Raw genomic sequence first — 14486 nt, 5'->3', positions numbered from 1 at the left:
TCTAAAGTCTTCCTCATCTCTGTCATTCATTCATTTTTACAGAGGTCATTGTGTTCTGTTAAAGAGAGATACTCCAAAGATATAATGGTGTGTCTCTTCAGAGAAACGTTAGCATTAGCAGCAACGACAGGTGAACAAAATACACATTTTTATTACCTGAGTGAAAACACAGATACTCCTGATCAGAAACTACTTCAATACATTAAAAAGCAGCTCAGGCAAAATAGTATTTTCTTAGTATTTGCATAAGAAAATACTGAAGTATTAAAAGTAATTAAAAATCTCAAATATAATTTGGATCATCATAATTACAGATAAAAAAAACACACTGATACACGATCTGTTCCATGTTTATAGTACTGTAGTACGACTGAATAACACTGTAATTTAGAATTAACAACCATAATAGCTTTGTGTTTTTAAATCAATCAATCAATCAATCTTTTATTTGTATAGCGCCAAATCATAACCAATGGTATCTCAAGACACTTTACAGTAGAGCAGTCTTAAGGACGGACTCTTCATTTTATGGATACACACATATGCATATATACGTATATACACGTATATATGCATATGCATAATTCATGTTGGGTGTGTATCCCACACCCAACATGAATTCATCATGGCGGCAAGGAAAACCTTCTGTTAAGCAGCAGGAACCTTGTGTGGATCCCATTCCTATGATGAACAGCCATCCACGTTATGTGTGTTGGGTGTGTGCAGAGGAAAGGGTGGAGACAGAGTTGTTGAGACTCTGTAACTCCACACTAAGGATCCCACGGACCTGCAAGACAAAAGCCAGAAGGAGTACAGCAGCAAACACACAAGGGAAGAAGAGGGAGTGTTAGAGAGAGGAATGGGACCCTCTCCGGTCTCTCTCTAACCTAAATGACCTCTCTCTTAATGCCCTCTCCAACCTCTCACAACCGAGCATGCCAGACCCCCCCACCGGCAGTCTATGCCTATTGCATCTTAACTATGAGCTATGAGCTGGTTCCTAACTGAAAGCTTTACCAAAGAGGAATGTTTTGAGCCTAACCTTAAAGGTAGAGAGGGTGTCTGCCCCCCGAACCGTGGTTGGTAGATGGTTCCAGAGAAGTGGGGCCTGATAACTGAAAGCTCTTCCTCCTATACTACTTTTAGAGACAAATGGAACAACGAGTAGTCCAGCATTTTGAGAGCGTAGTGTTCTGGGGGGATTGTATGGCACTACAAGCTCCTTGAGATAGACTGGTGCCTGTCCATTTAGGGCTTTATAAGTGAGAAGAAGAATCTTGAATTCTAGTCTATATTTTATGGGAATCCAATGCAGAGAGGCTAATACAGGAGTAATGTGATCTCTTCTCCTAGTTTTAGTCAGTACACGTGCTGCAGCATTTTGAACCAGCTGAAGTGTCTTAAGCGACTTGCTCGGGCAGCCTGCAAAAAGAGAATTACAATAATCCAGTCTAGAGGTAACAAAAGCATGGACTAGTTTTTCGGCGTCGCCCTGAGACAGGATAGATCTGATTTTAGCAATGTTACGGAGATGAAAGAAGGCAGTTCTTGAAGTTTGTTTTATGTGAGAGTTGAAGGATAAATCCTGATCAAATAGAACCCCAAGGTTTCTAACAGTTGTGCTTCGTGCCAGAGTAATGCCATCTAGGGCAGTTAGGCTAGCATAGGTTTCTCTAAGGTGTCGTGGGCCCAGTACAATGACCTCAGTCTTGTCTGAGTTAAGAAGAAGAAAATGTTGGTCCATCCAGGCCCTAATGTCCTTTAGACAGGCCTCAAGTTTAGATAGCTGATTTGTCTCACCTGGCTTCATTGATACATACAGTTGGGTATCATCAGCATAGCAGTGAAAGTTAACAGAGTATTTTCTCATAACATTACCAAGGGGGATCATATAGATATAGAAGAGGATTGGACCTAGCACAGAGCCCTGAGGAACCCCGTAGCTTACTTTAGTGTACACAGAAGACTTATTATTCACGTGTACAAACTGGTATCTATCAGATGATTCCAAGTAATTCCTCTAATCTCTCTAGTAGAATATAGTGATCTATAGTGTCAAAAGCTGCACTAAGATCTAATAAAACCAGCACTGAGAGTCGTCCTTCATCTGAAGCCCAGAGTAGATCATTAGTTACTTTAACTAAAGCAGTCTCTGTGCTGTGTTGAGCTCTAAAACCTGACTGGAAGTCCTCGAACAGGTTGTTGTTTTGAAGGAAGTCACAGAGCTGAGCCGCCACAACTTTCTCAAGAATCTTTGAAATAAAAGGAAGATTAGATATAGGCCTGTAGTTTGCTAAAGTGCTGGAATCAAGAGTAGGTTTTTTGAGAAGGGGTTTGATTACAGCTACTTTAAAGGACTGTGGCACGTAGCCTATTGATAGGGATATATTTATTGTCTCCAACAAAGATGGGCAGACCAGGGGAACAACTTCTTTAAACAGCTTAGTTGGGATCGGATCTGAAAGGCAGGTCGATGGTTTGGAGGATGAAATAATAGAGTTAAGTTCCTGAAGTCCTATATGTGTGAAACAGTTTAGGTCAGGCCTATTTACATTTAATGGTACAGCAGGCCCAGGTGAAGGCAGGGAGTGGCTAATTTTATCTCTAATCTTATGAATTTTATCGTTAAAAAATGTCATAAAGTCCTCACAGCTGAGGGCTAGAGGAATCATGGGCTCAATAGAGCTCTGACTTTGTGTTAGCCTGGCTACAGTGCTGAAAAGGTACCTCAGATTATTTTTATTTTCTTCAATTAGTGAGGAATAGTATGTAGATCGACTATGTCGTAAGGCTGTCATATATTTACTATGGCTTTCTTGCCAAAGTATTCGTGACTCCTCTGTTTTATTGGAGCGCCACATTCTCTCTAATTTACGGGTTGTTTGTTTGAGTGTGTGAGTTTCAGAGCTAAACCACGGAGCTTTCCTCTGACGTTTAATAGTTTTTTCCCTCAATGGGGCAATTGAGTCCAAGGTGGATTTTAGTAGACTAGCAGAGCTATCGACAAGCAGATCCAGTTGAGAGGGGTTATTATTAATATCATAGTTATTTATTGGATGGTGCACTGAGTTTAAGGCAGCAGGAATGGCCTCTTTAAATTTAGCCACAGCACTATTGGACAGATTTCTACTCGTAACTATTTTATTGCACAGTGCGAGATCCTCTAGGATAATGTTAAAAGATATTAAAAAGTGATCTGATAGCAGAGGATTTTCAGGGTAGACATTTAGTTCATTAATATCAAGGCCATATGTTAGAACAAGATCAAGAGTATGATTTAAACGATGAGTAGCTTCATTAATAGTTTGAAAAAAGCCAACTGAGTCTATTAGGGACATAAAGGCTGAGCTCAGGCTATCACTATCTTTGTCCACATGGATATTAAAATCTCCTACTATCAGTATTTTATCAGAACTGAGGACTAAGTTTGATATAAACTCAGAGAATTCTGATAGAAATTCAGAATAAGGGCCTGGAGGACGGTAAATTATCACAAATAAGACTGGCTGGCAGGTTTTTGATTTGGTATGAGATAAATTTAGAACCAGGCTTTCAAAGGAAGTGTAACTGGCCTTTGGTTTAGGATAGATTAGGAGAGAGGAATGATAAATAGCTGCTACACCACCTCCACGGCCTATGTCTCGTGGCATATGAGTATTTAAATGACTGGGAGGAGTGGCTTCATTTAAACTAACATATTCATCTTGATACAGCCATGTTTCAGTTAAACAGAATAAATCAAAGTTATTTTCTGAGATAAGGTCATTTACTAGTAGAGATTTGGATCTCAGTGATCTAATATTTAATAGAGCACATCTAATGGTTTTATGTTTTGGTGTTTCTAGATTTGAGATTTTAATTTTTTTCCGATTTTTATAATTGATAGCTCTTTTATTTGATTTTATGTTAAAATCATTGTGAAATATGGGTCGGGGGACAGACACCGTCTCCATAAAATAATATTCATCACCATCACAACAGTTGTCATGGCGATGAACACAGCTATCATAATAGCAATGGGAGGGAAACTATCCTAAGGCAAGCGCAGAGGGGCGTGGAGGACTCCCCCTCTGTAACATGGTCTCATTCATGAGATGTCATAAATGTGCCATGTTTTCTGATAGTAGAGATGCTCCCTCCAAAGTAGGATGGATTCCATCTCTTCCTATCAGGTTCGGTTTTCCCCAGAAGGATCTCCAACTATCATTAATGTGGCTTTATTTTAAAGCCACATTAATCCAACTAAATCACAAAGAGTTGTTCAATAAGGTAAAGGTTTAATAACTCAGTTGCATTCATCGATACAACTGTTTTATTTGAATAAAAAAAGCAAATCTAACCAGAAACTATTATTATTTAGAAAAAATCATGTTTATTTTATTTGTAGTAATATTTGAGCATCATGAGGTATATTTAACAATAAATAAGTAATAAAATGCAATGTTTCATGTCGCTAACCAGATGTTAATTTCCACCAACAAATTATTGTTATGATGATATAAATCACTTCTCATTTCAAGAACTTTGAACGTGGGCCTGAATTACAGCCTTTTTTTTATTTTATTTTATTTTATTCTGGGTTTTAATCTCTGACAAATGAATTGTTCAAACAGCAACACTATGAGAGGTGAGCTGCCTCTCTCTGATTGGTTCTCGCATTGACGAGCATTAACATATTGACATATTAAAGTTCTGGTAGAACTGAGAAAACCATTGTGAGGATGAACAAAAATGTTTTAGTATCAGAACTGAAGCAGTGAATAAACCTGAGCTGACATCAGAAAGAAAAGTAATGATAGTAACCATAGAAAAATAGTGGAATAAAAAGTACAATATTTATCTTTCAAATGTAAAGTAGTGAAGTATCTCTTAATACTAAGTAAAGTATAGATACTCTAAAATACTTCTTATATACATTAGTTAAGTAAATTTACTTTGTTACTGTCCGCTAGGGCTGGGCAATATATCAGGATTCAATATATACTGAGTTTTCAATTTTGGCAATATAGAAAATTACAATATTGCCTATATCAATATATTTTTATCTAATAAATTTTTTTAATTTAAAATACTCATTTTAGGAGTTTCTGCTTTAACTACTTCTCAGAACAACAAGAAAAGGAAAGTTAGATGATCACTGAGTGCGTCCGAAACCAGACCTTCATCTAAACAAGCCACACTACAGAACTCACTCACACGTGCTGTCTCTTACAGGAGAAAAATCCTAAAGTGTTAATAAATGTTCATGTCCCATTGCGTACTTTTTCCTTCTTTTGTCTATTTTACTGTCCTATGTATTTTTGTTTGTTTTTTTTGTGTAATTTTCCAGTAATATGGATTTCTTTCAGAGTCGTTTTGTGTATTTTTGGTATGTACTGTATGTTGTTCTTGGATTTTTGTTGCCCCCTTGTGTATTTTTTCTCCTTTGTGTATTTTGTTTATTTTTATTCTTTTATGTATTTCTTTTGTCCCTTTGTGCATTTTTTTCACTTTTTGTGTTCTTTTTTTGTGTATTTTTGTGGTTCTTTTGTAATTTTTGTTTGTATTTTTTGTAGGGTTTTTGTTGTGTATTTTTGTTGTTCTTTTATGTATTTTTGTCATCCCATTGTGCATTTTTTTTTCTCCTTCTGTTTTTTTTTGTTGTCCTGTATTTTTTTTTGTTCTTTGGTGTATTTCTCCATTTGTTTGTATGCTTTTTGTGTATTTTTGTTGTCCATATAAGTATTTGTGTTTTTCATTTGTGTTTTTGTAGTAAATGTGTGTATTTTTTGCTGTCATTTTGTGTCTTTTCTTTTGGGGCCGCTACTTGCTCATGTTTGTGATACATAAGTTATTTTTTTCACCAATCTTAAAGCACTGTGCTGTTATTTTAGCCTGTGTGGCATTTTGCATCAGCAAGTTTAACCTAGAGTATGACTTTATTTAAATTTAAATTGTCAAGCTTTATATCGTAATATTGCCATTTTGAGAAAAAAAATGAAGATATTAATTTTGGTCCATATCGCCCAGCCCTACTGTCCACCACTGGTTAGTGACACATCCAGCAGATAAATGAAAGAAGATGTTTAATTAATACTTGTTTTTAACCACAAGGCTGGTGTCATAATTCAGGCTTTGAGCTATTTCCAGAGTCCAATCCAAAATTTGACATCTCGACAATATTGTAATTAATAATTAAAGTTATAGCTCAGCTTTATACCTGTCATCTAAAGTGCATTCATGTGGTGGGTTGAGTATTCCTTTAACACGGGTGTAAAACTCATATTAGTTCAGGGGCAAAAACGTAGCAGTTTGATCTTAAGTGGGCCACAGATTTTATGCGGGAAAACGAGTTATTTCAACATTTTTGTGGCCTAGTTTGCATATATAAAATGTGTAAGAAACTGACAATATCCAAACAAAAAGTGATAGATATCAGATTTTGTGACCAATTTCTATTGAATTAGGTGAAATATTATGTCATTTCAGAGAAACTAAGGATTTTGTAAGAATTTTGAGTTTTTTCAACGCTAAAAATGTGATACAAGCACCAGGAGTTTCATTTACACAATGATTCATGTTCATTTATACTTTCTCCTGCGGGCCCAATTAGATGCTCCAAAGGACAGGATTTGGCCCCTGGGCCATGAGTTTGACACACGTGCTTTAACAGCACTTCAACAGGAAGGGGCTCTGGGGGTTGGGGGTTGGATCGGTGGCGTGGTGCGCTGGGTCCTTGGCTCCTTGGGGCTTTCTCGGGTGTGTATGGGGGGGGCGATGGTTGCCTCTCGGCTTGGGATCTTGGGGGCGTTCGGGGGGCTGCTTGGCCGTGGGGTGGTCGCCGGGGGCCCCCGGATTGCCCGCTCTTGCTGCTGGCCTGGCTGCTTCTTCGGGCCCGGGGGCGGCTCGTGGGTTTTGCAGTGGCGGTTCTTGGAAATACATTTGTCATGGATGCACTGGCCTTGGGCTGTGGGATAACACTCATACTGGGCTCAACCTTAGACACGTTGTTCCCAAATACCTGTTTTTTGGAATTTCCACTCACTTCTTCCTCTGTTCACAGCCACCACCATTATTCCTAAGCCGCACACTGGTCACCAGACTGGCTTGATAACTCAACAATAAACACAATATACACAACCACAATTTCACATCGCATCACTTGAAACCTATCGACTACTCCCCACCCATTCCATTTCCTATCTTGTATCCCTCCTCCCTGTTAACTTCCCCACCCCCCTCCAACCCCTCACCTTGGTGTAACACTGCCCTCTCTTTTTTACATCCTCCCTTTAATAAAGTATTTCTTACCCTTCCCTAGGGAGGGCTGGTGATGGTCACAATTATGCAATGAAATAAATAAATTTATTTAATTGCAATAACAAAATATGCATTGCTGTTAAAAGATTGCACTTCTTGTAGTGTTAACCTTCAACAGAATGTGCAGACAAGATAAAAAAAAAAATAAAAAAAAACAGGAAGTCACACTCACTGTTTTAAACAAGCATCTGGATTAAAGACACTTAGCAAAGTTAGCTTATTTTAGTCTGAAATGATGTCACGTCCCTCTCATTAAAGGAGGTGACGTCTCAGACAGATTGTCTTCGGTTCCAAGACAAAACCAAACAGATTTCAAGGTCTAAAATTATTTATTGTATATGTCTGTCAAATAAAACCATATATCAATTTTAAAAACCATGACAAATTTGAACAATTAAAGAGCATTCTTTCGCTTTAATTTAAATTTTATTTTAAATAGTACATTTGACCGACAAAAACAAAGCATATCATGAAAAAATCTCAAATCTTGATGAATTTTGGATATATTTAATATATATTTAGTATATTTATTCTACTGATGAGTCTAGAATTATTTTTTAACATCTGAAATTAACATTTGTCAGGTGAATGAGGACCAAAGTAAGTGTAAATCACATGGACTGATGCCTCTGTGTTTGTAAAAGACATTGGATAAGATTTCAACAATCAATGCGCTAACATTAAATGTTTGAAGACAACATACATTCATCAGGAACAGTTTCTAATTATCACATTAACAAAGTTGAAGAATAGCAGATAAATCCCAAGTCTTTGGGATTTATCTGCTGTGTGGGATGATGAACAGCCATCCCACACAGCATAACGTGGATGGCTGTTCATCATAGGAATGGGATCCACACAAGGTTCCTGCTGCTTAACAGAAGGTTTTCCTTGCCGCCATGATGAATTCATGTTGGGTGTGGGATACATATGTATGTGTATATACGTATATATGCATATGTGTGTATCCATAAAATGAAGAGTCCGTCCTTAAGACTGCTCTACTGTAAAGTGCCTTGAGATACCATTGGTTATGATTTGGCGCTATACAAATAAAGATTGATTGATTGATTGATTGATTGAAGTCTGGTCAGTCCAAAATGGAGACAATAATGAGTAAAAAGACCAAGACCTTCAAAATTCTTGTCCTTTACTCAACTTGAGGTAAAAAATAAAAAATAAAAGAAACATATGACAAATCAAGAATGTGTTTATTTCTAATTCAGTTTTAATTTGCATTTATTTTCATTTCAAACCGAAATTACAAAAACAACAAAGAACATGGGATAAAACGGAGAAAATGTTACCTTTAATAAGACTTCTGCTGAGGTCTGTTGATATGTAAATGAAGTGAGGAAAAATGGTGCTAAAGTTTTCCCTAATTGGAAAACATGCAAATGATCACATTCAAAAATGCAACATAGTTAAATTTCAGTGCGAAACTGAAGTTGGGAATCTTTCATCTTTTTCTTGTAATCTTCATCAAAGTCTTGATTCTGGGCCACAGTGAAGTGGTTCTTCCAGTCCCCGACCTTCCCTGTGCAGTCACAGAAGATCAGCCCCATCTTTGTGTTATGATCAGTGCTACGTTATTATCCACCTCACCTTTCCTCATGAAGGGAGAAACGTTGAAATCCATCACAGCGTTTGTGGAGTTGTTTGCCATTTGATCCTTTTTCATGCTGTCAAACTGTGATCTGACACTGATGCTGTTCTTCTCCTCAGGTGTGGGAGAAACACCCAGAAAGGAGCAGAGTTTGTCTATTTCCTGTCCAGTGTTCTGGAAAAACAAGGCACGATGTCATCTCGGTTGGACTGGAATGAAAAGCAGTGAAAAGAAACAGACAACATCTGTACCTCAACCATGTCTTCATAGAACATATAATGGATTCTTGAAGAAGTTTGTTTTTTCTTCCACCAGCCGTTAACGTGATCGTACCAGGATCCAAAAACCACTAAAGTTGAAACAAAAGCACATTAAATTCCTACTTTCAGTTTGTAACAATGAAAAAGCACTTATGATTGTTTTAAATACCCAGGGCCTCATTTAATAAAAGGTTTGCATTTGTTATTAATATTTGCTCAAATGCGCAAAAAAAACAGCGAAATCTATTTAGCGCGTTTGCTGCTAATGAGTAGTCAGGAACCTAAGAGATGTAAATAAATCCTTGTAGCACACACAGTGATTTGCTAAAGTTGGAAGTGATTGTAGTGACTGTTTTTGTGCATTTATTCAGCGTGTTTTAATAACTGTCACAGCTTTACTCGCAGATGGCTGCAGTTATTGTAAGCAGAATGAAAGAGAACTAATCTTTCCTGTCCCTGTCAACATTTCCGGAATGAATAAGTCCAAAATATTGGAAACATTTCTAATGAACTAATTTATTCGTCTTGCAATAACAAGGTTATTAAAGTTAAGCATTTTTCATTTATCAAGTATATTACAATGATGGTATTGTTGGGGTTTTTTGTAAGAATATTTTACGAGCATGCTTGTGAATACTCTCTAGTGGTTTTTGGTTGATGTTATTTGCTTGAATGCAGTATGAATGGTATGACAGAACCATGGCATTATGGAAGCTTTTAGCTCCCTCCATTGAGAGCAAGTTTGTGATACTTTTAAAAGTTGTTAAGGTAAACTTAAAAAGTATTTTGTAATCTTATTTTTTGTTACAGTTTTGCTGTGTTTTTTGTTTATGGTTATAGGGCGATGGGCGCTATTCTTTAGTTTGTCAGTGAAGTTAACAAAGGTCTCATCGATGTTCAAGGTGAGGCAGGAATTGTGTAGATACAGATCTACCTTTTCCATGGCTGGTGTTATTTTGGCTGAAATGTTGTGCTCCTATGTATAGATTAGAGTATCATCTGCAAACATCTGTAGCTTTACATTGTCACATATTTTAGGTAAGTCATTGATGTACACTGAGAAAATAATTCCTTGTTGTACAGACTTCATGGGATGAGATGGCTTGCTTGATTCTTACACATTGGGTGCTTTCAGATACATAGAATTTTAATCAATTTAGAGTATTTGTAGAAACATTAAGTTTGGACAGCTTGGAGTACAGGGTAGTGTGGTTGTATCGAATGCTTTGCGTGGTTTGAGGAAAATGTCTCTCACATTCCATTTTTCCTGCTTATTTTCACATTTTTTACTGTGCATTAAGAACAGTTTTTTTTTTTTGCTTTTCCCACTAACACCTCCTAAATTAAATTTTTCCTTGTGGCCACTTGGTTTATCTATATGAAAACCTTATCTAATTAGGCTCTGTCCACCATTTTTGCTCCAGTTATAATTTTCTGATGCAATCTTAGTAAAATAACCACAACAGGTGACAAACAGCACGTGCAATTTTTTTGCGTGTGCACCCAAAATAACACCCATATGTCTGAGATCTTCGTAAAATCTCACTCTTTCCCTGTATAAATCTCTGGAGGAAGCTGCTCCAATCTCCAGGGTCAGGCTGAACTTTGTTCATGCAATCAAAGTGGTAATAAGACACAACGCTGTCCTTTGCATTACGGGCCACATACACAATCTGTGGAAGAGAAAAGGAATTATAGAATGAGTTAATTAAAAAACAATGCCATACAGAAAATAACAAAGAAGTGATACAGATCCAAGTTTATGTTTTATGTAAATTTGTATGTTTTCAATTAATTTCAAGTTTTACGCTTTCGTTATGGCTCGTTATATTAAGGCACTCCGTACGGTTGCCGTATCAATATACTGGCATTCTATCCGTACGTAGCGCCCCTATTTGGCCAGTTCAGATTGCCTGAAGAAGACTAAACCTTCCCATAAATCTAAACTCAACCCTAACCCAAACCTGAAAAATTGTTGCTATATTGGGTTATAACCTAACCTTAAACCAACTCTATCCCTAAGACGCTACGTACATGTACTTTGGTAACTGTACCAATAGCACAGGAGGTTGTCCGTACGGCAAACGTGACTGTTGACCCTCTTTTTTTTAGAAATCAAAATATGTTCAAATGATTAATATATTCACCATAACATAATTGATGTATTATGTAAAAATGTAGAGCGATGCTACCCTGCAGTTTTGCTCCCAAAATGATTTGGGCACAAACTGGACCGGAAAGTGAGTTTTAATGAGTCGAGGGGAGGTGGGGAGGTGGTCAGCCATGTCTTTTCCTGTGTGAAAACATACAAATAGAGTTAATACATGAAAAAGACATTACAAGACGTTATGGATTCTGTTGTTACCAAGGACGGAAGCTTCTAACAGAGTGGTTGAATGAATAAATTAGATTAGATATTGGTGTATATAACAAACCTGAAACCAATGCAGGGACAGCAATCTCTAGGAAAGGTACTCTGTCATAGATGGGGACGGTTGTCTGACGCTGGCAGGACATCTTGCTGAAGTACAGCAAATCAAGTATGTAGGAGACCCATGTGGTTCCTGAACAAGAACATGATATTCATGACTTTGTAAACAGATGAATCTGTATGAATGCAGATCAGTCGATTGTACGACTTGCTGTTAGGTTGTTGAATGATGTTCTTCTGTTTTAGTTGCTGTTTAATAAGTGAAAGATTTAATTTGTGTTTTTATTTTATGAAGGACATTGTTTTATTTTGGGACCCCGGGAAGAATAGTCTTCACCAGGGTAAAGTTTCTAACGTCGTGTGTGCGCAGCCATCTTTAGTACAGTACCCAAGCCTGTCATCTTACTGTAACACCTCACAGCTGGCAAAATTGGACTCCACATGGATTCATTTTCTTAAAAAACTTGTCCGAAATGTGTCAATGCATGTCAATGCACCACCAAGACAAAGAGATAAAACACCATTGTTAGAAGAAGACAACGTAGACTGGCGCTTTAAATATACCAATCTCATCGTACTCCGCCTCACCCACACTACACCAATCCGTAACTTCTGTCTTGTCCAACACCTTAAGTACATTGCTCATAAATCTAGACTTCCTAACTCAGCCATGCAAAAACAAATTATTTTCCGTAAACCTGTGACATATGGAAAAACTACCATTAATTTACAGGCCTTTCTATTCAACTCCAACAGGAAATGCAAGATACAGTAAGTCAAGATTCCTGCCTCTGGTGGAGCCAATGCTCTGATGTTAGAGCTTAGACAACCTTCAACATCATAAGAGCCACTTAAGCCCCGCCCACTAAAAAACTGGGCGGTTGAGAGTCACAGTAAGTAAGTAAGTAAGTAAGTAAGTAAGTAAGTAAGTAAGTAAGTAAGTAAGTAGTTTATTTATAAAGCAGATAAAATCACAAAGTGCTGTACAGAGTTGTGGTAAAAGTACAAGAGAACACAATAGAATAATAAAACAAGAGTGCATAAATATCATAAGAACAGCAACATTAAAGGACAAATAAAAATTAAAATCCAGTAACTAAAAGCTTTACTGTAAAGTGTAGTCTTCAGCAGTTTTTTAAAAGTGTCCACACAGTTGAGCTCCCTGAGAGACTGGTGCAGGTTATTCCAGAGTCTGGGAGCTACAGCCTGGAACGCCAGGTCTCCTCTGGTTTTAAACTTAGTTCACAGATCAATCACTATTATTTAGCCACCGTGGACCCAAAAGTGGGTTCACGGAAGCAGTTGTTGTACGCACATTGGATTGTGGATGCACTGACATGCCTTAGACAAATACCAGTTTTAGGTATAACCACTCACTCCTTCTTTCTGTTCACGTCCACCACTATTATACTGAAGCTGGGTGCTGAACACTTGTCACAATAAGCACAATATGCACAACTATAACATCACATTACACTCTGAGCTCAAAATAGTTGACTCCTCTGTCCTCCTTCCATTGTCCTACCCTGACTCCCTCTTCCCTGTTCCCTTCTCCCTCACCTAGGTGTAACACTGCTCTCCCTTTTTACATCCTCCCTATAATAAAGCGTTTCTTACTCTTCTTTAGGGAGGGCTGGAGATGATCACAGCTATGCAATAAAATAATTATATTTATTTCATTGCAATAATAAAACATACGTTGCTGTTGTACAACTATTTCACTGTATGTACTGTAGCGTTGACCTTCAACAGTATGTGCTGTATGTTCTACATACCACAGTGGTACGTAGAAGTGTGAATGATGTAACTTTTTAGTGCAAACACTGGATGATTCAACGTTGGCTTCAGCCATTTACACGACACAGAACCCTCGGGGAACCCTCTTACTCAGGATGCATCTCTTTATCTTTTTCTGCAAATAACGTGAGGTTTTCAGGCAGTCCCTAGCTGGTTCTCTAATGGAGAAACATGTGCGTTACCTGCTCCGTTCATACTGACGAATAAATAATTACATAGAATATTGTAGTCTGTTGAACACAAGCAAATGTATTGGGCTGAATTACATTTTCAGGAGGATCAGAACATTGCACTAATATAATAAAGCAGACTAACTTGCTCACAGGGACAAAGTGTTGCACAGGCTCATGAACACACACTGACCTGCTTTGGGATACGTTGCAATCAGAATGTCGTCTGGTCTCGCCTGAAAGTTCTGAACGTTCTCCCAGTTGTTTGTGAAATAATGTGTCATAGAAACACCGTGAAAATCAAAGAGCAGCGCACGAGAAAGTGAATCCATCTGATGGTCAGAGTTCAGCGAGTGGAGAGGAAGAAACACAGTTAGCGGTGACGAATTATTTCACAAGCATGAGTTACACAACACAAATGACCTTTACCGCCAGTAATGCAAAGAAACCAAAATACCTGCTTTATGTTTTTCCTCTGGTTGTATGAAGTGTTTTCTGACTAGCAAACAGCTCTCTTTATATCCCTCATGTGTGTCTTTAAATGTGTTTACGTAATCAGGGTGTGTGTACTCATTGACAGCTCAGACCGTTACTTCCTTCATTCCGCTTTCTTTTTTTTTCCTTCCTTGTTTTTTGTGGATTTTCAAACAACATAAATTATACAATAATTGCATTTTTAATTTCTTATGTAGAACAAAACAGAAAAAAAAATCCAGAAGGAAAGCAAGAAAGAAACATTACAAAAATGGGGGAAGGAAAGTCAAACTCTAAATATTTACCACAGTCACTGTTGGACTGCAGGCAGATGCAGTTTATTGATCTAGGAAGAAAAAAGAAAGTGTCTATTTGTACGGTTGCCGTAATGACAAACCCCAGTGCTATTGGTACAATTACCGAAGCACACGTATGTAGCATTTTAGGGT

The 14486-nt window shown here is 37.6% G+C and overlaps 1 protein-coding gene across 1 annotated transcript; it reads right to left on the bottom strand.

Moving 5' to 3' along the window:
- Positions 1 to 8491: 8491 nt before the first annotated feature.
- LOC114454372 (cytosolic sulfotransferase 3-like) lies at positions 8492 to 14145 on the bottom strand. The gene is made up of 8 exons (XM_028434801.1): positions 14021 to 14145; positions 13757 to 13895; positions 11601 to 11729; positions 11358 to 11458; positions 10712 to 10838; positions 9157 to 9254; positions 8905 to 9079; positions 8492 to 8836 (listed from the first exon to the last, which is right to left on the bottom strand). The coding sequence occupies exons 2-8, from the start codon at positions 13893 to 13895 to the stop codon at positions 8724 to 8726; spliced, it is 882 nt and encodes a 293-aa protein (XP_028290602.1). The 5' UTR covers positions 14021 to 14145; the 3' UTR covers positions 8492 to 8723.
- Positions 14146 to 14486: the final 341 nt, after the last annotated feature.

The sequence above is a fragment of the Gouania willdenowi genome, chromosome 20, assembly GCF_900634775.1.
Source record: "Gouania willdenowi chromosome 20, fGouWil2.1, whole genome shotgun sequence".
NCBI lineage: Eukaryota > Metazoa > Chordata > Actinopteri > Blenniiformes > Gobiesocidae > Gouania > Gouania willdenowi.
This window is presented reverse-complemented; position numbering and strand designations above follow the sequence as displayed.